General features: G+C 51.9%; 1 protein-coding gene across 6 annotated transcripts in view; it reads left to right on the forward strand.

Moving 5' to 3' along the window:
- The window catches only part of KIAA0232 (KIAA0232 ortholog), a 37,700-nt gene that overhangs the window by 7,890 nt on the left and 5,780 nt on the right, over positions 1-24,030 (forward strand). For 4 of the 6 annotated variants that reach the window (XR_002825188.1, XM_023737967.1, XM_023737968.1 and 1 more), the window contains 5 exons: positions 3,182-3,319; positions 9,466-9,532; positions 11,018-11,099; positions 13,193-16,478; positions 23,290-23,398. Coding sequence is in view for 5 of the 6 variants with exons in the window: in XM_023737967.1 (XP_023593735.1) it covers positions 3,182-3,319; positions 9,466-9,532; positions 11,018-11,099; positions 13,193-16,478; positions 23,290-23,398 (3,682 nt within the window). In the remaining variant the exon portion in view is untranslated. Of the gene's footprint in view, positions 1-1,365; positions 2,984-3,181; positions 3,320-9,465; positions 9,533-11,017; positions 11,100-13,192; positions 16,479-23,289; positions 23,399-24,030 lie in introns of those variants that run through there. The other 2 variants (XM_023737969.1, XM_023737970.1) reach the window with 2 other exon arrangements.

The raw sequence follows: 24,030 nt of genomic DNA on the forward strand, positions 1-24,030 counted from the left end.
CCTTGCTTCTAAGGAGCATTCTGCTTGTACTTTTTCCAAGACAGATTTGTTCGTTCTTTTGGCAGTCCGTGGTATATTCAGTATTCTTCACCAACACCATAAATTCAAAGGTATCAATTCTTCTTCATCTTCCTTCCCTAACACACACCTTTCCTGACTTTAAACCAAGCAGTATCCCCTTGTTCTGTTCGAACAACTGCCTCTTGATCTATGTACAGGTTCCTCATGAGCACAATTAAGTGTTCTGGAATTCCCATTCTTCACGGTGTTATCTATAATTTGCTATGATCCACACAGTCGAATGCCTTTGCATAGTCAATGAAACACAGATAAACATCTTTCTGGTATTCTCAGCATTCAGCCAGGATCCATCTGACATCAGCAGTGATATCCCTTGTTCCACATCCCCTTCTAAATCTGGCTTGAATTTCTGGTAGTCCCCTGCCGATGTACTGCTGCAGCTGCTTTTGAATAATCTTCAGAAAAATTTTACTTGCATGTGATATTAATGATGTTGTTCGATAATTTCTGCATTCGGTTGGATTACCTTTCTTTGGAATAGGCATAAATATGGATCTCTTGCAGTTGATTGGCCAGGTAGCTGTCTTCCAAATTTCTTGGCATAGACGAGTGGGCACTTCCGTTGCTGCATCCGTTTGTTGAAACATCTCAATTGGTATTCTGTCAGTTCCTGCAGCCTTGTTTTTGCTAGTGTCTTCAGTGTAGCTTGGGCTTCTTCCTTCAGGACCATTCGTTCCTGATCATATGCTACCTCCTGAAATATTTGAACTTCAACCAATTGTTTTTGGTATAGTGACTCTGTGTAGTCCTTCCATCTTCTTTTGATGCTTTCTGCATCGTTTAATATTTTCCCCGTGGAATCCTTCAGTACTGCAATTCGAGGCTTGAATTTTCTCTTCAGTTCTTTCATCTTGAGAAATGCCAAGTATGTTCTTCCCTTTCGGTTTTCTAACTCCAGGTCTTTGCACGTCATTATAATACTTGATTTTGTCTTCTCGAGCCACCCTTTGAAATCTTCTGTTCAGATCTTTTACTTCATTGTTTCTCCCTTTTGATTTAGCTACTCTATGTTCAGGAGCAAGTTTCAGGGTCTCTTCTGACGTCCATTTTGGTCTTTTCTTTCTTTCCTGTCTTTTTAGTGATCTCTTGCTCTCTTGATATATCAAGTCCTTGATGTCATTCTGCAACTCATTTGATCTTTGGTCGTTAGTGTTCAACACTTTAAGTGTATTCTTGAGATGGTTTCTAAATTCAAACTGAGGGTCGTACTTTGGCTCTTGTGGACTTGTTCCAATTTTCTCCAGCTTCAGTTTGAAGTTGCACATGAGCAATTGATGGTCTGCTCCGTCGTCGGCCCCTGGCTTTGTTCCGACCGATGACACTGAGCTTCTCCATCGTCCCTTTTGACGATGGAGAAGCTGTGAAGATTACAGCCTTCGAGACCCTAGTGGGCGTTTTTACTCTGTCCTGTAGGGTTGCTGTGAGTCGGAATCAACTCGACAGCAGTGGGTTTGGTTTTTTCTTACATACGACACCAAAAACACAAGCAATCAAAGAAGAAATAAGTAAACTGGACTTCATCAGAATTAAAAACTTATGCTTCAAAGGACAATCAGAAAGTGAAATGGCAACAAACAGAAAGGGAGAAAATATTTGCAAATCATATACTAAAAGATATTATCCAAAGTAGATAAAGAACTCTTACAATTCAAATGGGAGTGTACTTCCATTTATCTAATGCATTTAGCTGGAGTATCCATGAAGCCTGATATTTCTTAACAATGACATCTTCTGCAGATAGCGCTTGTTCTTTCTAGGACCAGACGGTAAAATCATAGCAGTGAGGCTGTAAGCATCTTGAAGGCAGAGAAAAATGGTATAATTTCCTCTATTTTTCATCGTGTTTAAAACAAGGAAGGTAGAAAAATTATTTGTGCAAGTATACTGATGGCCCTTGTTCAGCCAAGCACGTTTTCCCTTGGAAAATGGAAGTAACACCACTCAGCTGAAAATACATCTTCCAGGCTCATGAGATCTGAAAAAAGACCCAAGAAAATAAGCTTAGGATGTGCTGATTAGGATGACTGTGTGGCAGGAGGGCTCTTTCTCTTACTCTTAGCTTTTCTCCCACTTTTTAATATGTTGGATCAAAGTAAAAATCAGCTTCGATAGTTGACAACATGTGATTGATTTTAAAAGACCTTTTAAATGTGTTATTATGATGATGATGCTTTTCGTTTATCCCATCTCATTCACTCCTTCACTCATTCATTCACTCCTTCCTTCAGTCATTCATTACCAACTTCCTAAGGGCCTGCTATAGGCCAAGCACTCTTAGAGTTGGTTGTCTTATAGTTTTTTCTAGTTCTTTCTTTGATTCTTGCTGTCTGTCCATTGGTTTAAGTCATAATACATGAAAGGAAAGGGCTTAAAAGGCAGAACAAAGCATCAAAGCAATTAAAAACAGTCCCTGAGGTCCCAGTCTAGGGAGTTAGCTGAGTAGACCTACCTCCTGGAATGTTCTGTAGCTAAGCCATTGTTAGTAGTGTGGAGACGATGTGTCCAGTGTAGTCAGTGACAGCGCATACAAAGGGGAGTAAATAGAATGAATTCAACTGTGCTTTTTAAAGTCTGCAGAAGAGACTGAGCGACGCCATCATACTGCTCATGTCCACCGGGCCGTGGGTCATGGCTGACTCTTCCCTCCTTTATTCCTGCTTTTCAGATGTTCTTCAGGTTTTTATAATGGGCATATGTAATCGGAGAAAATAAAGTGTTAACATGAACTACTTGTATGTATATTCTGTCTCTTGTCTTTCAGACTACAGGATACAGAAGAGAGGGACTAATTGTCAAACGTGAAATTGATAGTAGCAGGGATGCTCTTTACTGAAGAGTGGGAGAGGGCAGAGGGGACCCTGGATTGTGTGTATGAAGTACAAGTTATACTGAAATTTAAATGGTAATGCTTACATTAATAAGAGTCTAAATACTCACTACACCAGACAGACCTGGGTCGCTCCGAAGTGCCGTGAGTGTTCTGTGATGTCTGTGAGTGTGTGTGCCCGCCAGGGCAGGGTGTGTGTTAGCACGTGGACACAGCTGCACTTGAAGCTGGTCGTTTGCCGTGGTCACTCAGCCTTGTCCAACCTTGTTGTAGGAGAACGACATCTTCCTAGGCTGGGAGAAAGGCGCTTACAAGAAATGGGGAAAGAGTAAGAAGAAGTGTTCAGACCTGACTCTCGAAGAGATGAAAAAGCAGGCTGCTGTCCAGTGTCTTCGATCTGCATCCGATGAGGTAAGTTTACATTTCACGTCTGGGCCTGAGATGAGAAGGGAGGAGGGCAGCTTCTGAAATTTACAAGTGTGGCAGCTTGGCCCAGGAAACTTAGAAAAATAAGTTACTCATCATCTTACCACCGTAACGTAACATCTATACAAAGTTTTATAGAACATTCTTCTGTGTACCATTGTTGTAATCAGAGTACATGCAGATTTTCATATGTATTTTTTTCCATTTAACATTATGTAGTCTGTTCTTGCTGTTACATTTTCTTTGTTCTTTTTCGTGTCTAAGTAATATTTCTTCAAACAATAGCCCCACAGACAGTGTGCAGCTCTCTGGGACACACAGGCGGCGGTTCTGGATCCCCGTTTTCTGTGACATACTGTGCATTTGCTTTGGTTACAGTTAGCAAGGGCCCTGCTGAGGAGCAAAGAATACTGTGACTCAGGCAGCCAGGCTAATGAAAAGCCTGGGCTCAGACCCTGCCCATATGCCTGTTTTTCATTAAGTGCTAAGATTCTACGCTGTCTCATTTTGCTGTCAGTGGACACGGGCGTATACCTGTCAGGTTCGCTAGCCTCAGACCTCCCTCCCCTCCCCCTGTAAGAAATGGAAGACAGAATTCTGGACAGCTCCAGCCACTGCTGTTTGGAATCCTCAAGCTTACTCAGTCCTGTTTTCTCTATCCTCAAAGTTAGGTGTGTTTTTTTTTTTATATTGTTTGTTTTGTTTTTGATAATTAATTATAATCCAGTTTTATTTTTATTGAGCCACTTAAAACTGAAGCAAAGCTAGGATTTCATCTATTGCTTTGGGAGGTGGTTAGAAGATTGGAGGCTTACTGAGGCCATGCTTGGTATGAGTGGAGCAGAGGACAGTGATGACTGTTTCAGTGCAATTAGTTTTGAAAGGAAGCAGGGCTTGCCCTGGTCATTGACACGGTCCGGCTCATTGAGGGAGTGAGAGAAAGCAGTCCGAGGGTTTGGGCCCCAGGTGCCAGGGGTCTCACTGTTTCATTGAGAGAGAAAGAGCAAGCCGAGGGTTTGGGCCCCAGGTGCAGGGGTCTTAACTGTTTCATTGAGGGAGAACCTGGCCAGGGTTTGGGCCCTGGGTGCAGGGGTCTCACTGTTGCGTTGAGAGAGAACCTGGCCGGGGTTTGGGCCCTGGGTGCAGGGGTCTCACTGTTTCATTGAGAGAGAAGCTGGCCAGGGTTTGGACCCTGGGTGCAGGGGTCTTGCTGTTTCATTGAGAGAGAACCTGGCCAGGGTTTGGACCCTGGGTGCAGGGGTCTTGCTGTTTCATTTGCTCGTCTTCTTGTATCCACCCAAGCCCACCTTTGGTGTCTGCGTGTGCACTGTCTGCAGTCTTACGGGGTCAGACGTATAAAACAGTGGACAGTATTCATGACGGTTTGCGTTCAAGGTTCATATTGGCCATAGGTATTGATCGTTTCTTTGAACACTGGTTTCTGAACTTAACTCCTTGATAATAAGAGCAGAACAATGCTAGGAAACATGTTGAGCACTGAGAACTTGCCGGCCGACAGTCCAGGTGCTTTATACACATTGTGAGAGACGACGCTGCCCTCCAGGCCAGGCTCCTAAGACGCCTGTGGTGACCGAGAAGCTGAGGGCCCACCCACCTCTGGGCTGTCCTCACCGCCCTGCCCAGGACGCTCGGACCGTGTCTCCCTGTGTGTGGATGGAGCCGAGGCGTTTACGGAAACTTGTGGATAGAACTCGGGCTTTTTCTCGGGGAGATTTTGAGCAGAGGAGCCGTGTGATCTGACTTAGATGTTAGTAGGATCACACTGGCTGCTGTGTTGAGGCTGGACAGAGTCAGAGAGACCCATTAAGAAGCTGTGGCTGTCAGAGACGGCTAGCGCTGGTCCCTGTGCCTCCTGGTAGCTCAGGCCTGTGTCCAAGGGTGGGAACGCAGCCCCGTGCAATGGGTGCCTGGGTGCAGATGTCAGTGTGTTGGGCACCCAGCCTGGGAGGGGGGCGGGCAGGTGTCTGCGAGCCCTGCCCTCTGCTCTCCGGTCTCTCACCTGTGCTCTGTCGTCTGTTGGCTTAACGTCAGTTTAGCTCACAGTGTAACAACGCCTAGTCATTCAGGAGTGGAAGTGACCGCATCCTGTCCAGTATGTGAAAACCAGTCATCATCTCATCCCTGTCTACTGGGGCTTCCTTGCTGATCTGCTGACTCCAGTCTGTGGCCTAGAGAGTCCAGAGGAGCTCAGGCAGGGCAGGAAGCAGGAAGCAGGAGGTGAGCATGGAAGTCAGTGCTGGGTTGTTGCCGCTTAGCAGAGTTCCCGAGAACGGGGAGGTGGTGTTTAGCACCGGCATCTCGTTTGCTTAGGGTTCTGTGGGTTAGTGTGGGCTCGGGAGCTTCTGGTGCTGGTCGCGTGCGGGGTCTCATGCAGGTGCAGCCAGTGGCAGCGGGAGCCGGGCCCCCCAGGGTCGCTCTGCCTGCTTGTCTGGCCCGCCGCAGGGACTGCTGGGAGGCGGCGGCTCTGTCCTCTCCACACGGCTGGTGTGGGCTTCTTCCCATGGCAGCAGGGACTCCAGAGCTGGCGCCCACAGGGGGCAGGGCCACCTGCAGGCACTTCTCGGGCTCGTCTTCTGTCAAAGTGCTGGTACCCCACTAGCCAAGAGGAGCGGCACTGGGGGCCTGGTCTGGGGCAGTGCCAGGAGGCGTGGTTCACAGGGGTACCTGCCCCTCCCTGAGAGAGAGCATGAGATGCCATAATAAAAGTGGGGGGTTAAAGAAGGTCGGCAGATGGATCAGTGAGCCATCCTCTCTTCATCCCACCTGGCGGCCAGAACGCGGACACGTGGGTTTACAGGCCAGAGGTAGATTGGAAGGTTTCTTGTCAAAGAAAAGGTTGTTTTAAAGAAGGAACAAGAGTATCTCTTGAAAATTATAAACATGACAATACCCAAAAAAACCATTGCCATCGAATCGATTCCCACTCATAGCGACCCTATAGGACAGAATAGAACTGCCCCATAGGGTTTCCAAGGCTGTAATCTTTACAGGAGCAGACTGCCACGTCTTTCTCCCATGGAGCGGCTGGTCAGTTTAAACCGCGGACCTTTTGGTTCGCAGCCGAGTGCTTAACCATTGCAGCGCCAGGCTCAGTAGAGCAGTTGGAAGATACAGCTGAGGAACTCCCACAGAAGGCAGAACAAAAAGACAAAGAAATGGTAGATGGGAAGGAAAAGAAATGAGGCGCCAGCCCTGGGAGTGTTATAACTGGCTGACAGGAGGTGTGTGGCTGGTGTCGTCCCCACTTCACGGCGGTGGAGATTGAGACTTGGATGGTAAATGGGGTCATGTGGCTAATCTGCACGAAACTCAAACCCAGATTTCTCTGACCCTTCCGTGAGACACCCTGGTGCCCGTGGGTGGAACAGTCCACTCAGTACTGCTGGGTATCATGTAGGCTAGTGACCGCAGGGCCGGCGTTGAGGGCCTGTCCGACCCACACAGGTTCTCCATGGAAGACTTGTTTTTCGGGCGAAGAGCGAGCGAGAGGGTGGTGGTTGAGCAGGCGTGAGCCGGGGGGAGGGAGGAGCCCAGGAGACGTGGAGGTTGGGCTGCGAGGACCCTGGAGCAAGAGGCCCTTGTTGGTGGCTGTGTCTGACCAGACTCCAGCTCCACTGTAGTGAGGCAGGGCTGGCAGCGGCAAGGACGCAGTGGTGGACCTGGCAGGACCATCTTCCTGACTACCCCCACCTCAGACTCGGGTCACAGCAGCATGAACGGCATTTTAGGTAAATCCAGGGGGACAGGCTCGGGCGCTGACATTGACGGGACTGGTGGGTGGGCCTCATGTGATGTCGTTCTGGGTGGACAGCACTCGGGGACCTCATGCCATGTTGTCCAGGCTTACCTTCAAGATGCTTAATTACAGGACGGCGTCTGGGGCCCAGGGACAGTGACCTATGTCCCCTTTGTTGCCCGTAGGCAGGTGGCAGGGCAGGAGTCCAGACCCGGGCCCATCTCCAAGAAGGAAGTGCTGATGGAACGAGGCTCCGTGAGGGCAGGGCCTCTCCATGTGGCCTGCGTGCACGCGGAGGCCGCTGCGGGCGTGGGTGGGCGCAAGACCCAGGAGAGGTTACATGTTCACAGGCGGCTTGCCCCTCCGTTGAGACTGCCGGTTGCCCCGTGAAGTTTGCCATACTCGGCTCTGGGTGCTGTCACTTGAGCCTCAGAGGCTGTCGGTGCACTGGTCCCGCGGCGAGGAGGGTAGTGCGCCAGCTGTGCAGGGGTCAGGGGTCGTGTTCTTGTGTCGCCTGAGTTGTCACCAAACACTGAGTCTGATTCAGTACGTCCTTCAAGGCTCTCGAATGCCCTTACAGACGTGATGTGCTATCAAAACCTCATCATTAGTGGCTAAGAGTTCACATCATAGTCGAGAGAGCGAACGCGGTTGCTCATCAACACTTCAGCTCTGTGCACATCAGTGATTATTGTACTTATTGATGGCATCTAGCAGGTACGTCTGGTTGTTCTGGGCAGTGGATGCAACCTTGGCTTTACCTTAGAGTCCCTGCCAGGGGACAATGGGGGCCATGGCCACTGCCGACACCCTGCGTGCATCCCAGCTCCGCTGTGGTGACAGCTGGTGTTCTCATGGTTTCTTAAATAGAGGTAGGGTGCAGTGTTCAAGCAAAGAAAACAAAAACCTGGGGGGGAGGGTTGACTTTTGCATAGAGTAAGCTCATTATTCCTCCTGCTGTTTGTGTGTGTACACATACATGTACACACGCGTATGCACACACATCTAGACACAAGCACACGCACACACTTCTAGCCACATCGCCGTCCAGACAACTGCATTTCATGGCCGTGTGGAGGTCCTTTCCAAGACAGCGTAGACGTCCCCGGCCAGTCGTCAGGTGCTTGTGGTCACTTGGGTGGTGTGCCTAGTGGCAGCCACTTCAGCCTGGAGAAGCCAGATGAGTGGTCCCCAGAGGCTGGCGTTCTCTCTGAGACCGGCACTTGGTGTACGGACGCAGGCCGGGCGGCCTCCTGCGCCCACAGAGCAGTCAGCTGACCCCGGTGTGGCTTTCCTGCTCGGAGGGAATGGCGCGCAGCTGCTGTCCTGGTTGCCCCCTGCACGTTGTGGTAAGCAGCCGCTTGCTTGTGGGACTGTGATCGGAGCGCTGTTCATGACTGATTCTGCCACGGTCTGTAGGCGTGTCCCTAGGGAGGGCCGCCTCGTCGGGCTTGTCCCCTTGCTCCCGCGGGCCATCTTCCTGTGAACGTCTGAGGTGTTGGGATGGAAAGTCAGCGCTGGTGTTCACAGCTGACGGTTCGCACAGTCGTCCCCGTGTGCTGCTCACACTGTGTGGCCGCGGGTCCCTTGTGGAGATGTCTGCGGCTTTGTGCTGAGTCATTCCCGCTGAGTGAGTGAATGGCTGGGTTCTATTTTTAGCCCCGCGAGGCCCGGCGAGGGCAGGGCCAGCTGAGCTCCCTGTCCTCTGGGCTGCTCTGGGCTGTGGCCGCCGGGACGGCTCGGCGCCCGCTCACATGGCACTTCTGGCCACTGAGTAAACCCAAGCTGCTAAGCCGTGCGTTTGCTCTTTTGTCCATTGTAAAAGAGCTCTTTCGTCTTGAGAAAATGAGAATTTAAAAGTTAGATAACTTTTGAAAGGCCCAGCATGGATTCTCCTTAGAGGCTGACTCTTTCGTGGGCTCTGGCTGCAGACTGTCCCAGGCACGCTCCATCACATGGGTCCCACTCTCTGTAGAGCTCTGGATCGCACTTCTGGCCCCAGAGAACGACGTGCCCACAGCGACCTCAGTCCTGACTGCTGCGTGCCCTGCGGCTCTTCCGCAGTCCTGAGCATTTGCCTTAATAAAGAAAAGCGCCACCCTGTTTTCTTTCGGCTGAGCTCCTGGAGGACCAGCCTGAGGTTTTGTGAATGTCTCTGTATTGAGCCTGGGAGAGGGCTTAGCTCACCTCGGTGTTCGATGATGCTCTCGATGGTGACTGACCTTTTAAAACTCTTAAGTTCACTTAAATATTGATCATATATTTCTTTGGGAATTGGAGGACGTGTAAAAGCTTTGTATTAAAACACAGTCATTCAGAGACTTGGCATCTGTATACCTGGCGGTGTATTGATTTGTGTTTTGTTCTCTTGCAGAGCTCGGGCATCGAGACCCTAGTGGAGGAGCTGTGCTCCAGGCTGAGGGACCTGCAGAGTGAGCAAGGTGAGAGCTCATGGGGCCGGGCAGGCATGGGACCCCACCATGGGGCCGGGCTGGGCAAGCGCGGGACCCAACCACGGGGCTGGGCTGGGCATGCGCGGGACCTCCACCAAGGAGTCCCTGCTGAGCACATCTTAGAACTGACAAAAGAGGAAGTTGGCAAGGACCCCGTCTTTGTGTTCAGGCCTGGTCCTTAGCTGTCAGTGGTAGCGGTCCCTGTTCCCCGAGGGTGACCTCTTCCACTCCTGCTCCTGTGGGTGGGAGGCCTCTCACTGTCTGCAGATGTGAGGTCGTCTCTCCTCTCCCCACCCACGCCTCCAAAGGTGCTGACACAAACTCTTTCCAGTTTGGAAGAAACTTCCGTCTTGGCTCTAGAAGTGTTTGGAAAGGCAAACTTGATGAGCCCACGAAGCCGTTCTCACTCATGGACCCTCACGTTTCCTTCCCTGGCTCTTCTGCCAGCCCTAAACAGACCTGCAGCTGTGGTATCAGGATCCAGGTTCCCTCAGGTCCCCTCGCCCGCTTCATGGCCATTTTGCTGCCCACCAGGCTATGAGCTGTCCTCTTAGGGGCTACTGTGCGTGTGCACGCGGGTCTGCGTGTGTGTTGATGGGTGTGTGCGTGAGTACGTGTGTGCATGTCTGTATCTTATGTGTGTACGCGTGTGTGCATACATGTGAGTACATGTGTGCGCATGCGTGTCTGCGTGTGCTTATGTACGTGCACGTGAGGGCATGCATATGCTTACGTTTGTGCTGAGTGTGCGTGCCTGCGTGTCTGCGTGTGTATGCTTACCTGTGAGTACGCGAGTGTGCACGTATGTACGCGCGTGTATGTATGCTTACCTGTGAGTACGTGAGTGTGCACATGTAGGCACGTGTGTCTGCGTGTGTATGCTTACCTGGGAGTACGTGAGTGTGCACGTATGTATGTGTGCGTGCGCGTGTACACGTGTGTGCTTGCTTGTTTTTAGTCTAAGGCCGTGTGGTGAGCTACCCTGAGAGCAGAGCCCTTTGCTCCTGTTGTAACTTAAAGGAGCCTGTGCTCACCGCGATGTCGAGTAGTGGAGAGCTAACTGTAATGAGGGGTTTTCTTTACAGCTTAGTGTTTGTCAGGGTGGCTCTATGTAAAGTCCATAACTGTACAGTTCTGTGGGAAGATGTTTTTGGATGTAAACAGATGTCTGATGTTCTCTCCTTGTGGACCTGGGAAGTGCTCGGGGGGCTTTGGCCTCTCAGCTAAGTGCTTTAGAGCTCTATGTCGGTCAGGAGATGGGCTGATGCTCACGCAGCTGAGCCAGAGAGGCCCTCTGACACACCGAACGAAGAAACGGATTTTTATTAAAAAGACAAACTGGTATAGAGTTCACTTTTTAAACCACAAAAGCTTGTTTAACTTCTGATTAACATTACTTGAGAAGCTTTGAAAAACACAGGCATTATTAACTAGATATAAGACAAATCTTTCTGAATTTTTGTTTCATAACAGAAGAGAAGATTCACAAAAAGTTGGAGGGGTCTCCCTCTCCAGAGGCAGAACTGTCCCCTTCAGCAAAGGATCAAGTGGAAATGTATGTATGATGGTGCTCAGTGGCAGAGTGTGTGCTGGTGAGGGCGGGACTCGCGACTGCTGCGTGGGGTACAGCGCTCGTTTGTCATCTGCTTGTTTCCATATCTTGTAATCAGGAAACACGTTGAGCACTTGTGTGCTTGACACTGAGTCAAATGGTCCTGTCCCTACAGGACGTGTGCAGTAAGTGCTCGTGAAACAGGCAAGCTTATTGTTTACTAAGTCCGTCCCTGTACTGTCACCTTTGAAATTCAAGCAGTCCTTGGAGACAGCTGCAACAAAGTCTGATGATTCTTGTTGTACAGACAAGGAAAGTGAGTTCTGCCTGCTGAGAACCAAGGGAACACGGGCAAACCCCTGCCCTTGCCAAACCTGCCTCCTAAAAGCATCTGTAGTTTGTTCTTCATGAGTAAAAACCAAGCCAAACCCACTGCCACTGAGTTGATTCCGACTCACAGTGATCTCATAGGACAGAGTAGAACTGCCCTGTGAGGTTTCCTAGGCTGTAATCTTTATGGAAGCTGCCACATCTTTATTGCCGACCTTTTGGTTTGCGGCCAACCACTTTAGCCGCTGCGCCACCAGGGCTCCTTCTCAGTGGACAGTTTGTATTCAGGTTAGCTGTATTATGAGGAGAGTCCCTTACTGTACACTTTATGGGAATCTTCCGAAACCCTGAGAACTAAGCAGATAGTGTTCAGTGGTTGCTCAGAATTGCGCTGCCTGGCACGGCGGCCGGGTGCTGCTGGGCTGCCGAGCTGCAGCCTGGCCAGATGGAGGCCTGCTGTAAGGAGTGTCACGTACTCACCGATTCCAAGGCCTTAGCCTAAAAGACGTAAGACACCGCACTGATCATTTTTAAATATTGATTACATGTTGAAATGAAATGTTGAAAATAATACTTTGGATATACTGGATTGAATGTATTAATGGAATTAATTTCTCACTCTTTTTTAATGTTCTTCTTACTCTTTTAACGTGAGTACTGGAACGTTTAAAGCTGCAGGGAGGCACCCAGGCTAGTCTGTGCTGTACAGCTCTGTGTAGACTGAGGAGCAGAGCCAAGGCTGGTCCTTGGTCACGAGGCCCTTGGCCATTGCTTGATGACCTTGACTGTCTCCGGCAGAACAGCGTCTCCCTGGTAGCGCCCCAGCCTGACTCTAGGTCACCCGTTGCAGTCTGTCCAACTCTGAAGCCTTGAGCGGCCAGTGGTTGTCCAACACATCAGACACTGCTCTCCTGGCTGCCAGCCCCCTAAGCCAGCCCTCCTGGTTCCTGCGCCACCTGCTGAGGTCTGGCAGGTCCAAACAGACTGCTTTCCACGAGCACAGTGTGCCCACCTGCTCGCTCGCGGCCCCACAGTCGGCATTGCTGAGTGGCTGTGTTTCTGGGGCTTCCACAGGGCTCACTGCAGCCCACTCTGTTCTGGGTCTCGCCGGCGTCCTCTTTTTTAAGCACTGAGTATAATCACCCCTGCCACGTCCGAGGGCCTGCTTTACACCAGGCCCCGTGCTAGCCTCTCAAGAGCAAATCGCGACGACAGTGGCCGTCACTCAAGATGCTGCTCTATTTCACATTTTAATCCCTTTTATCCTTACAGCAGCTCTGTGAGGTAGACTATTATCACCCCATTTGTAGATGAGGTCTGTGCCACAGAGAGGTTAAGTAACTTGCCTAAGGTCACACAGCTTGTAAGTGACCAAGCCAGGATTCTGAGCTGAGATTCAAATGCAGATGTTTCTCACTCAAAAGACATAATTCTTCCTACTACATTTTAGTTGTGATTTTTAATTTCTTAATTAAAATGTTAACTTTGAAGCCCAAAATAGTCATCTTACTTATTTTCTGAATATTCTGAATCTTTTTAATCTAAGGCCGTAGTGCTTATCACAGTGTTGATCATAAAAGTACCTGATACACGGGGCTCGTTTTAATGTAAGGCGTATCAGAAGTGATTTAAAAGTTGATAATTTGTGGGTGTTGTAAATGTTGATCCTGTTAAAATGAGATACCTGTTTCTCTGATTGGTGATGTTGTTTTGCAATACCTGACATATTTAAGTGCTCACCTTTGAACCTTTACTCTGTTTTTCAGGTACTACGAAGCATTCCCACCACTTTCTGAGAAAACAGTTTGCCTGCAGGAAATCATGACCGTGTGGAACAAGTCCAAAGTCTGTTCTCACTCCAGCCCCTCTTCATCATCCACAGCCCCACCTGCCGGCACAGACACGTCCTCTCCCAAGGATGGCCACAGTGAGAGTGAGGCCGCCAGGGACAGGGGCAGGGGAGCTCCCGCCAGCGCACACGAGATGGTCCCAGGTGGCGGTCGGAGCAAGAAGGAGGGCGCACTCAGCAATGGCATGGCAGAGGAACCATCCATGTCCTACAAGAAGCAGGCCCGGCACAGGCCAGAGGGGAAGGCCCGCCCTCGCTCCTGGTCCTCGGGCTCCAGCGAAGCCGGCTCAAGCTCCAGCGGCACCCAAGGAGAGCCGAGGGTGCCCGCCAAGTGCGTCAAAGCGAGGCACCGGGCACGGGAGACGCGGAACAAGAAGGGGCGTGGCGGGCAGAGCCGGTTTCCAGCAAAGAGCGGCGAGAAGGCGGAGAGAGGCGTCCGCACGGGGAGCAGCAGCAGCAGCAGTGGCAGTGGTTCTGTCAAGCAGCTGTGCAGACGGGGAAAGAGGCCGCTCAAGGAGTCGGGGAGGAGAGACGCTGGCGGGACTGACGGAAAGGACCTGTGCCTGGAGAGCAGGAGTGACAGGGAGTACAAGGAGGAGCCACTGTGGTACACGGAGCCCATCGCCGAATACTTCGTTCCCTCGAGCAGAAAGAGCAAGCTGGAGACCACGTACCGCCACAGGCCAGAGCCGAGCACGCTGACGCCGGAAGCCGGCGAGGAGCTGTCAGAGGCCATGCACGGCCTGTGTGTCGGCAGCCGCACCCACAAGACGTACCTCGCGGCAGGCACCTTCATTGACGGTCACTTTGTAGAGATGCCTGCGGTCAGCGAGGCTGCTGACCTCTCTGGGACCTCGTTCTGTTCTCCGCCAGAGGACGACAAATATCTGGATGACATTCATCTGTCAGAATTCACACACTTCTATGAAGTGGACATTGATCAATCCATGTTGGATCCTGGTGCCTCAGAAACAATGCAAGGAGAAAGTCGGATCTTGAATATGATTCGGCAGAAAGGCAAAGAGAGGATGGATTTTGAGGCAGAATGTTGCATAGTGTTAGATGGAATGGAGTTGCAAGGGGAGCGTGCAATATGGACAGACCCCACCAGCGCGGGGGGCGCCGAGGGCCTGCTCCTACAGGGAGGTGCTGGGAACCTGGCTCAGTTCTGGGACTGCTGCTCGTCCAGCTCCGGCGACGCCGACGCCGAGAGCTTCGGGGGAGACTCTCCGATCCGGCTCTCTCCACTCTTGGACGGCACGATGCTCAGCTCACACTTGCTGGCTGGCAATCACGAGCTCTTCTCAGACATTAATGAAGGATGTGGTGTAAACTCTTGTTTTTCAGTGTTTGAAGTGCAATGCAGTGATTCTGTTCTACCCTTTTCTTTTGAAACACTCAACATGGGAAACGAAAATACAGATTCTAGTGCTAATGTGCTTGGGAAAACACAATCTAGATTGCTAATATGGACCAAAAATAGTGCCTTTGAAGAAAACGAACACTGTTCCAATCTTTCGACGAGAACGTGTAGTCCCTGGTCCCACTCGGAAGAGACACGTTCAGACAACGAGACGCTGAGTGTCCAGTTTGAGGAGTCCACGCAGTTTAACGCAGAGGATATTAATTATGTAGTCCCTAGGGTCTCGTCAAATTACATAGATGAAGAACTTCTAGATTTTTTGCAAGATGAAGCTTGCCAGCAAAACAGTAGAACTTTGGGAGAAATTCCTACATTAGTTTTCAAAAAGAAATCTAAACTAGAATCTGTCTGTGGAATTCAGCTAGAACGAAAACCGGAAAGCAGAGACTTTGAGACTGCACAGGTGTGTGGTGGGAGCAGTCCACGTGGGGACAGCTACCACTCAGGGGTCATGAAGGGCATCTGGACACACGTGGCGGGCGGGAACCCGGTGGCCGCGGCGGAGACAGACAGGATGGACGGCGAGTTGTTCTCTGCAGACGTGAATAACTACTGCTGCTGTCTGGACGCTGAGGCAAAAACCGACGCCCTCCAGGAAGCCAGCAAGGCTGTGCAGAGGTCGGAGTACCGTCTGTGGGAGGGGCAGAAGGGAGGCCTGGAGAAACGCGTGTTCGCCCCCAGCGAGTCGGCAGAGGTGGATGGGGGTGACTACACGACGCCCTCGAGGCCATGGGACGCAGCCCAGGAGAAGGAGAGCGCCTTCATTCTAGGGGGCGTCTATGGGGAGCTCAAGACCTTCAGCAGTGAGGGGGAGTGGGCCGTGGTGCCGCCTGGCCCCTCCAGGGGCAGCCTGCTGCAGTGTGCCGCCTCCGATGTTGTGACCATCGCAGGCACCGATGTCTTCATGACGCCCGGAAACAGCTTTGCTCCAGGCCACAGGCAGCTGTGGAGGCCCTTGGTGTCCTTTGAACAGAGCGACCCACCCAAGAGCGGGGAGGGCGGGTGGAATAAGGGGATTTCTTTCATCTTCCATGAAGACTTGCTGGGCGCGTGTGGCAACTTCCAAGTTGAGGACCCTGGGCTGGAGTGTCCGTTCTCCTCCTTGGGCCTGAGCAGTCCGCTCTCACAGGTCCTCCACGTCGAGTGCTCCTTTGAACCTGAAGGGATTGCCTCCTTCAGCCCCAGTTTTAAGCCCAAGTCCATCCTCTGCTGTGACTCGGACGGCGAGGTGTTCCACCCCAGGACATGCGGCGTCGATAGGACTCAGTATAGGGCCATCCGCATCTCTCCCCGGACCCACTTTCGCCCCATTTCTGCATCTGAGCTGTCCCCGGGTGGGGGGAGCGAGTCGGAGTCTGAGTCTGAGAAAGAGGAAGCGAGTGTCCCCGTCCCTTCTCAGGTGGACGCCTTCCAGGACCCACAGGCAGACCTGAAGCCTCTCGAAGAAGATGCCGAGAAAGAAGGCCCTTTCTATGGGAAGTTGGAGCTTGAGTCTGGGAAGTTCCTTCCCAGGCTGAAAAAGGCCGGAATGGAGAAGAGCGCCCAGACGTCCCTGGATTCCCAGGAGGAGGCGGCCGGGGTCCTGCCAGCCGGAAAGCGCAGTCCATGTGTGGAATGCAGCGCCGGCGAGACCCTGCAGATGGATTTAGGAAGCTCGGAGGCAAATTGCAAAATAATGGCACAGTGCGAAGAAGAAATTAGTCATTTTTGCAGTTGTAAAGCAGGTTGTCAGTTTCCTGCTTATGAAGATAGTCTGGTTTCTTCAAGACAGCTGGACGAGGTATGCGTCTGTGTGTATTTGTATTTGATTAAAGATGTGATCAGACATTAACCTAGGAATAGTCATATCGGGCAGGGAGAGATAGATCAACGTTACTGGGAGTTATCTGTTTGCTGTTAGGTGCCGTCCAGTCAGTTCTGACGCGCAGCGACCCTGTGTACGACAGAAAGAAACCCCGCCCGGTCCTGCGCCGTCCTCGCAATCTTTATGCTTGACCCCGTTGTGGCAGCCACTGTGTCAGTCTGTCTTGTTGAGGGTCTTCCTCTTCTTCGCTGACCCTCTACTTTACCAAGCATGATGTCTTTCTCCAGGAGCTGGTCCCTCCTGATAACATGTCCAAAGTGTGTGAGACATAGTCTCGCCATCCTTGAGTCTAAGGAGCATTCTGGTTGTACTTCTTCCGAGACAGATTTGTTTGTTCTTTTGGCAGTCCGCGGTATATTCAATATTCTTTGCCGACACCACAATTCAAAGGTGTCGATTCATCTTCGGTCTTTCTTATTTATTGTCCAACTTTCGCATGCATATGAGGCGATTGAAAACACCATGGCTTGGCTCAGGGGCACCTCAGTCTTCAAGGTGACATCTTTGCTTTTCAACACTTGAAAGTGGTCTTTTGCAGCAGATTCGCCCAGTGCAATGCGTCATTTGATTTCTTGATTGCTGCTTCCGTGGGTGTTGATTGTGGATCCAAGTAAACTGAAATCCTTGAAAACTTCAGTCTTTTCTCTGTTTATCATGATGTTGCTTACTGGACCAACTGTGAGGATTTTTTTTTTTTTCTTTATGTTGAGGTGTAATCCATACTGAAGGCTGTGGTCTTTGATCTTCATCAGTAAGTGCTTCAAGTTCTCTTCACATTCAGCAAGCAGAGTTGTGTCATCTGCATATCACAGGTTGTTAATGAGCCTTCCTCCAATCCTGATGCCCCGTTCTTCTTCACGTAGTCCAGTTTCTCAGATTAGTTGCTCAGCATACAGATTGAATAGGTATGGTGAAAGGATACAACCCTGACACACACCTTTCCTGACTTTAAACCACACAGTATCCCCTTGTTCTGTTAGAATGACTGCCTCTTGATCTATGTACAGGTTCCACATGAGCACAATTAAGTGTTCTGGAATTCCTGTTCTTCGCAATGTTATCCATAATTTGTTATGATCCACACAGTCGAATGCCTTGGCATAGTCAGTAAAAACACAGGTAAACATCTTTCTGGAATTCTCTTTCAGCCAGGATCCATCTGACATCAGTAGTGATACCCCTGGTTCCACGTCCTCTTCTGAATCCAGCTTGAATTTCTGGCAGTTCTCTGTCAATGTACTGCTGCAGCCGCTTTTGAATGACCTTCAGCAAAATTTTAACTTGATGTGATGTGAATGATATTATTTGACAATTTCCGCATTCTGTTGGATCACCTTTCTTTGGAATAGGCATAAATATGGATCTCTCCAGTCGGCTGGCCAGGTAGGTGTCTTCCAAATTTCTTGGCGTAGATGAGTGAGCACTTGCAGTGCTGCATCTGTTTGTTGAAGCATCTCAGTGGGTATTCCGTCTATTCCTGGAGCCTTGTTTTTCTTCAGTGCCTTCAGTGCAGCTTGGACCTCTTCCTTGAGTACCACTGGTTCCTGATCAATGCTGCCTCCTGAAATGGTTGCACACTGACCAGTTCCTGTTGGCACAGTAACTGTGTGTTCCATCTTCTTTTGATGCTCCCTGTGTCGTTTAATATTTTCCCTGTAGAATCCTTCAGTACTGCAATTCGAGGCTTGAATTTTTTCTTCAATTCTTTCAACTTGAGAAATGCCGACCGTGTTCTTCCCTTTTGGTTTTCTGTCTCCACGTCTTTGCACATGTCATTATAATACTCTACTTGGTCTTCTCGAGCTGCCTTTGAAATCTTCTGTTCAGCTCTTTTACTTCATCATTTCTTCCTTTTGTTGAAGCTACTCGATGTTCAAGAGCAAGTTTCAGGGTCTCTCTGACATCCATTTTGGTCTTTTATTTCTTTCCTGTCTTTTTAATGACTTCTTGCTTTCTTCATGTATGATGCCCTTGTTGTCATTCCACAACTTGTCTTCTATCATTAGTGTTCAATGCGTCAGATCTGTTCTTGAGATGGTCTTTAAGGCTCTGAAGGAGCATGGTTGCCTGTTTGCTGCTGTGATTTGAGCAACAGCACTCGGCTTCCCCTGGGAGCAGCTCTGCCAAAGGCAGTTGGTAGGCTCAGAAGTCCCTGCCGCTGCTGCGTTTGCCTCCCCGCTCTGTCCTGCAGCCGAGTCCTCCACCGTACTCCCTCCCAGCCCCCTTCTCGCCCTGCTCCACCCCCTCCCTGCATCAGAATTAATTTCTCCCTTCTCTTAGTTTTCATCCACTGTATGCCTCCTTGTGTGTGTGTGTGTGTGTGTGTGTGTGTGTGTGTGTGTGTTTTCCACTTTTTCCTGTGTTATTTACATGCCTCCTCCCTGCCTGGACTGGCCTTACCCACGTGTGGAGTCAGAGGCCCTGGGGTGGAGCTGAGTGCTGCGGTTCAGGGAGCTCCCCGGGGAAGCTGCTGTGCCCCAGGTGACCAGAGAGTGCCTGTGTCAGCCTAGAGGTCCCGAGAGGGACCCGCTGAGAGTCTGAGATGTGAACAGCAGTGTTGTGAGCTTTTGTCGACGTGTTTGCTGCCGTGGACCTCATTCTTCAGTACGCCTGTATGTGCTCTGTACAGCACCTGGTTCCAGACCGGGAAGAAAGAAGCGGGATTCTGCCCCACGCCACTATCACGTTCCTTCACTTTCTAGTGTGTTGATGTATTTATGTGTTACCAGAATTCTAGGTTTTCTTGAAAGCTCTGAGTCTCCAGTAAAATTCCCAAGGACGTTTTGGGGTTACCTGATAGTCTTGGAGTCATCGGTCTTGCCAGCAGCATGCTCTGAGCTCTCCCGTCTGCAGCCACCTTTCAGCTTAGTGCTAGGTTGGCGCTCACTCTGCTGATGAGCTCGAGGTGCTGGAAGGCGCGAATGGCCTGAAATAGCACAGCGGGGCCGCCTGGGACCAGGCCCGTGTCTTCCTGTCTGCCACTGCCCGGTCAGCGTCTGAGCTCACAGGAGAACTCTCATGCCCCTTTTCCCAGGGGTTTCCACAGAGGACAGCCAGAAGCCCCTTTGTGAAGGCCGGCCATTGCCCACCTGTGCAGAGTGAGTGAGCCAGCAGACCCAGGGGTGCAGAAGGCGTCTGCGTCTTTGCACAGTCTCAGTGCGGTTCTGTATATGTTGCCATGGCAGGTCCCGCAGGCGGACTAGACCTGGTCCCTGCCCGTGTCGGTGTAAACAGACCATTCGTTTTCATTGAAGTAGGTAATCCATTCACGTGGTTCAAAATTCAGGAGTTAGAAGAGGGTGTAGATAAGGGAAAGCCACTTGTGAATCTGTGCTGCTTCCCTGACCTGTCAGCCCGTGGGAGCAGACGCGTGTTTACAGGCATCTCCTGCTTGTTTGCTTTCACTTACGGTAGATAAGTATATGTAGGAAAAAAACCCAAAACCAAACCCGCTTCCATCAAGTTGATTCTGACTCATAGTGACCCTGTAGGACAGAGTAGAACTGCCCCATAGGGTTTCCAAGGAGCGCCTGGTGGAGTCGAACTGCTGACCTTTTGGTTAGCAGCCGTAGTACTTAACTGCTACGCCAGCAGGGTTTCCACGTGTGTACAGGTGTGTATTTTTTCGTTTTTATTGTTGTCACCTGTCCTTTTTCCCGGCACTGCACTCTGCTGTACGACATGCATCATTTGCCTGGCCAGTCGCTCATCTCTGAGGGCGTCTGGGTAAGCGTGGGTTTAGGTGACAGGGTGGGATGAGCACTGGGTGCTTGGGAACCTCCACCGCCTGTGTGAGTTGGCTTTTGCACATGCCCCGGCACCCGTAGCAGAAGGAGCACCTTAGCGAGGTCAGAGAACCTGTGTGCTCAAGGGCTCTGGGTGGTTTGGTCACTGGGTACAGTGGAGGTGAGGGTGACAGGGTGCAGGCAGGGGGCCATCTACACTGGTCACCAGGTACAGTGGAGGCAGGATGGCATGTTGGAGGTGGGCTGGCGTGTTGGAGGCCATCTGCACACGCTGGGAACGTGGTCTCTGTATCGGTCCCTCGATGGCTCGCAGTGCCCAGAAGTGCAGAAAAGAGCAGGAGACTGTCAGGAGAGGCGGCTCATGTCACAGACACTGCCAGGGGACTTGGTGAGTGGCATGGAGCAGCCGCCCAGCCCTGAGGCCACCACACGAGCTGTGCCGTCCTGGCCTCCCGAGCGCTAACGCTGGCTCAGTGGACAGCTTTTTTCCCCTCCTTGGCTGGGAAGGGTGCAGGCTCAGGGGCAGAATGACTGCCCGCGGCTCCTCCCCTGCCCTGACCCACCTCTGAGTGAAGGGGAAAGAGCAAGGCTCGTAGGAGGGTGTCCTGTGCTTTTAAAGTGACCCTCATAGCTGGGAATTGACCGTGGCAAGGGGGCGCTGTTCCAGAGTGAGACTTTAGGACGTGAGCTGGGCCAGGTGCCTCCCTTCACCCAGACCTGGGCACCACGTGTCGCTGACAGCACTTAATGGTGAGGCCTGGCGCTGGCCGTGTGGATGTCCCCCCCTCCTCACCGTCTCCACCCTTCATCATATACTGTTGAGGGCCCACTGAGTGCTGGCGTGAGTGACAGGCGGACAGCCCTCCCCCTTGGCGCAGCCCCTCAGAGCGCCAAGTAGGTCAGGGCCGCTTTGAGATGCAGACTGGGGGGAGAGAGGGGCTGGGCTGCGGGCAGCACTGAGCCGGAGTCTCCGTGGGCTGGAGCTGTGCAGCCTGCTTCATTCTGTTTCCACTTTCTTTCATTCTTTCATTCGTAACTACAACCAGAAGTTGAGTTAGCGTAGGTGAGTGAAGCATGTTGGGCGCAGCCTGAAGGCTGGAGCCAGCTAAGCGGAAGGAAGGAGGCTGTGAAGCGCGCATGCGCCTTGGGGCCTGACTCCCAGGGCAGACAGCCCTGCTGGGGGCTCGCCCTCCATGGGGGCTCAGAAGAGCACGCCCGCAGTGGTTCCGGGAGCCAGCACATCTCACGTCGGCATCCGCAGGAGCCCCTGCTTGGGACCAGCGATGTTAGGCTGGGCGGGAAGTGCTCCTACAGCTGAGACACCGGGCATCTGCTGTGCATGCCCTAGGCCCTGGGCAGCTGCCCCCTGGTCCTGCTCTGCCCCCTCCTCGTTCCTGCTGACCGAACGCTCAGGGTGCCTGTCCCCTCAACCTGGCTCCTCCCGCTATGCCTGTCCCCCACGGCTAAACCTGCCCCTTTTCACCTTGCCGCGTCCCCACAGGGTGTCAGCAGAGGAATAAGGGGTACGCCGGGTGGGTATACCACCCGCGTCACACACCAGACACTCCCCAGCCCACCCAGAGCCATCTTCTCGCAAGCTGGAACTCGTCCCCCCTCCCCGCACATGTCTCTCCAGCAGTGGGGGACGGGTGACATTCTGGGCGGGGCCTTCCTTGCTCTCCAAGTGGCATTCAGTGATGCTGTGAAGAGGGGGTCCTCGGAGAGAGGTGAGCTCTTTTTGGGAGGTAGTCGGGGCTGTGAGTCAGTGGCCAGGGGCTGCTGGTTACTCGAACTGTTGCCTGCCTCGTGGGCTGCTGGCTGCGTGGGCCTGTGGCAGCAGGCTGGCTTCAAGTCTGGCCTTGCTGTCCCCTTGGCCTCCTGTCTTTTGCTGACTGCCCGCACTGATTCTTATTGTTGGGGTGAGCTGCTGGGGAAGACGGGCAGACGGTACAGTCCTTCAGTCCTTAACTTCGGAGTATTTCTGCAGTTACTGGGAAGTGGGAGTCTGAAATGCGTTTGCCATTTAGTGGTGCAATAAAAAATCACATGTTCCTGAATGACCACATTTTAGACGCATAAAGTAACATAGTTTAACGCGTAAAAAATCCTGTTAGAATTGATGATCATTAGTTGTCGAAACAATTCAGTTGTAAACTTGAACACAGAGGTGTCTTGTAAGGAGTAAGGTGTGTGTGGTGCTTAGAGGCTGCCATGGAGCAGACTGCTGAGAGCGTGTGTGGGGCTGGGGGCCACCATCAGCCCAGTGGAGGTATGCAGAGGGGCCGTCCTGACCCCGGGTCACGAGACACGCCTGTAACCACACGTGGCCGCCAGTCTGAGTGGCCGTGAGGACACAGGAAGGCAGCGTGGTTCCACTGGGGTGCCTGCTATTAGCAGAGAGTAGGCCAGGATCCACACACGTTTCCTGAGCCTGGGGGCCTGTGCTGGGCGACCCGGGCAGGTGCTGCCCTCAGGTGCCACCTCATCCCATCCCATCTCTCCTCTCCCTCCACGCTGCTCCTTCCACTTCTGCATGTGTCGTGTGTCGTGGGTGTGGTAACTCCACCTGTGAGAATTTCTTCTCTTCCCTGGTCCCCCCAACCCCCGCCTGAGGCCTGGATGTAGCACCCCAGAGCCCCCCATGCCGCAGCCCCCTGGTCTCTCCGGCTGTCCAAAATCTAGCATCCCCTTTACCCGGGGTATTTCCTGTTATAGTTCATGTTTTTGTCTTGTAAGAATGGTGGTTTTTATTGTCTTTGTTTTTTTTTATTTTTAAGATTTTTATTCCACTTCCAGTGCAAGTACTTCTCAGAAAATCTTCTTTGTGCTGTGAGCACGTTGAGTTTTTTAATTCACCTTACCCAGAATAGCAAAAAAACTTGCCAGTTTAAAGTTCTGGTTTGTGGTCCATAATTAATAGTGCTGAATGCTTTTCTGTATCCCGACGCGTGTTAAACCTTCCTGTGTTTTGTTTCATCCAGTTTTCCGTGTTGAACACAGACATCCAGGGAGCGAGGAGACGTCAGGAGAAGCCGACCTGGTGGGAGAAAGCCCTGTTCTCTCCTCTCTTCCCTACGTCTGAGTGTGCAGGTAAGGACGCCGCGTTGGTCCGCTCGCTCGCCTGTTCACTCGTTCACTCATGAGGTGCGATGGTCAACCTGCTGGAGGGTCGTCCACGAAACATTGACTGAGAGGTTTCCCTGTGGCTGGCGCAGCGTCACGCGAGGGGACCCAGAGGAACGCGGGTTGGGCAGGGGGGCCAGGCAGGTGTGGGAAGACGTGAAAGCTGGGCTTCAGTGAAGGGTGGGACCGAGGGGACAGGGGAAGGGAGGGACCCCTCAGAAGAGTGTCCTCAGCGGGGCCAGGCCTGCGGCTGGTCAAGGGAGCGGGGCCCACCGGTCTCAGCCAGCGGTGGCTGAGGCTGGAAAGGAGGTTTGGGCCTGGTGGAGGGCTGTGAGTTGAGCTGGGCGAGTCTGACAGCAGGAAGATTTCAAACCAGGGGTTGAGGCGAGGTGTGTCTCAGAACAATCCAGGGCAGAGACGGAGTTGACAGCAGGGTGACGCTGGGGCCTGGGCCGTGTGTCATGGGGGGTCAACGGGAAGCATCAGAGCGGGGGCCACCTGGGCAGACAGTGCTGTGTGACTGGCTGCTGCTGTGACCCACCAGTCCTCGTCACCTTTCCCTTCACAAACCCTGACGGAAGCCTGGGAGGCACCCCCCC

The sequence above is a fragment of the Trichechus manatus genome, unplaced genomic scaffold (assembly GCF_000243295.1).
Source record: "Trichechus manatus latirostris isolate Lorelei unplaced genomic scaffold, TriManLat1.0 scaffold00111, whole genome shotgun sequence".
In the NCBI taxonomy this organism is placed as follows: Eukaryota; Metazoa; Chordata; class Mammalia; order Sirenia; family Trichechidae; genus Trichechus; species Trichechus manatus.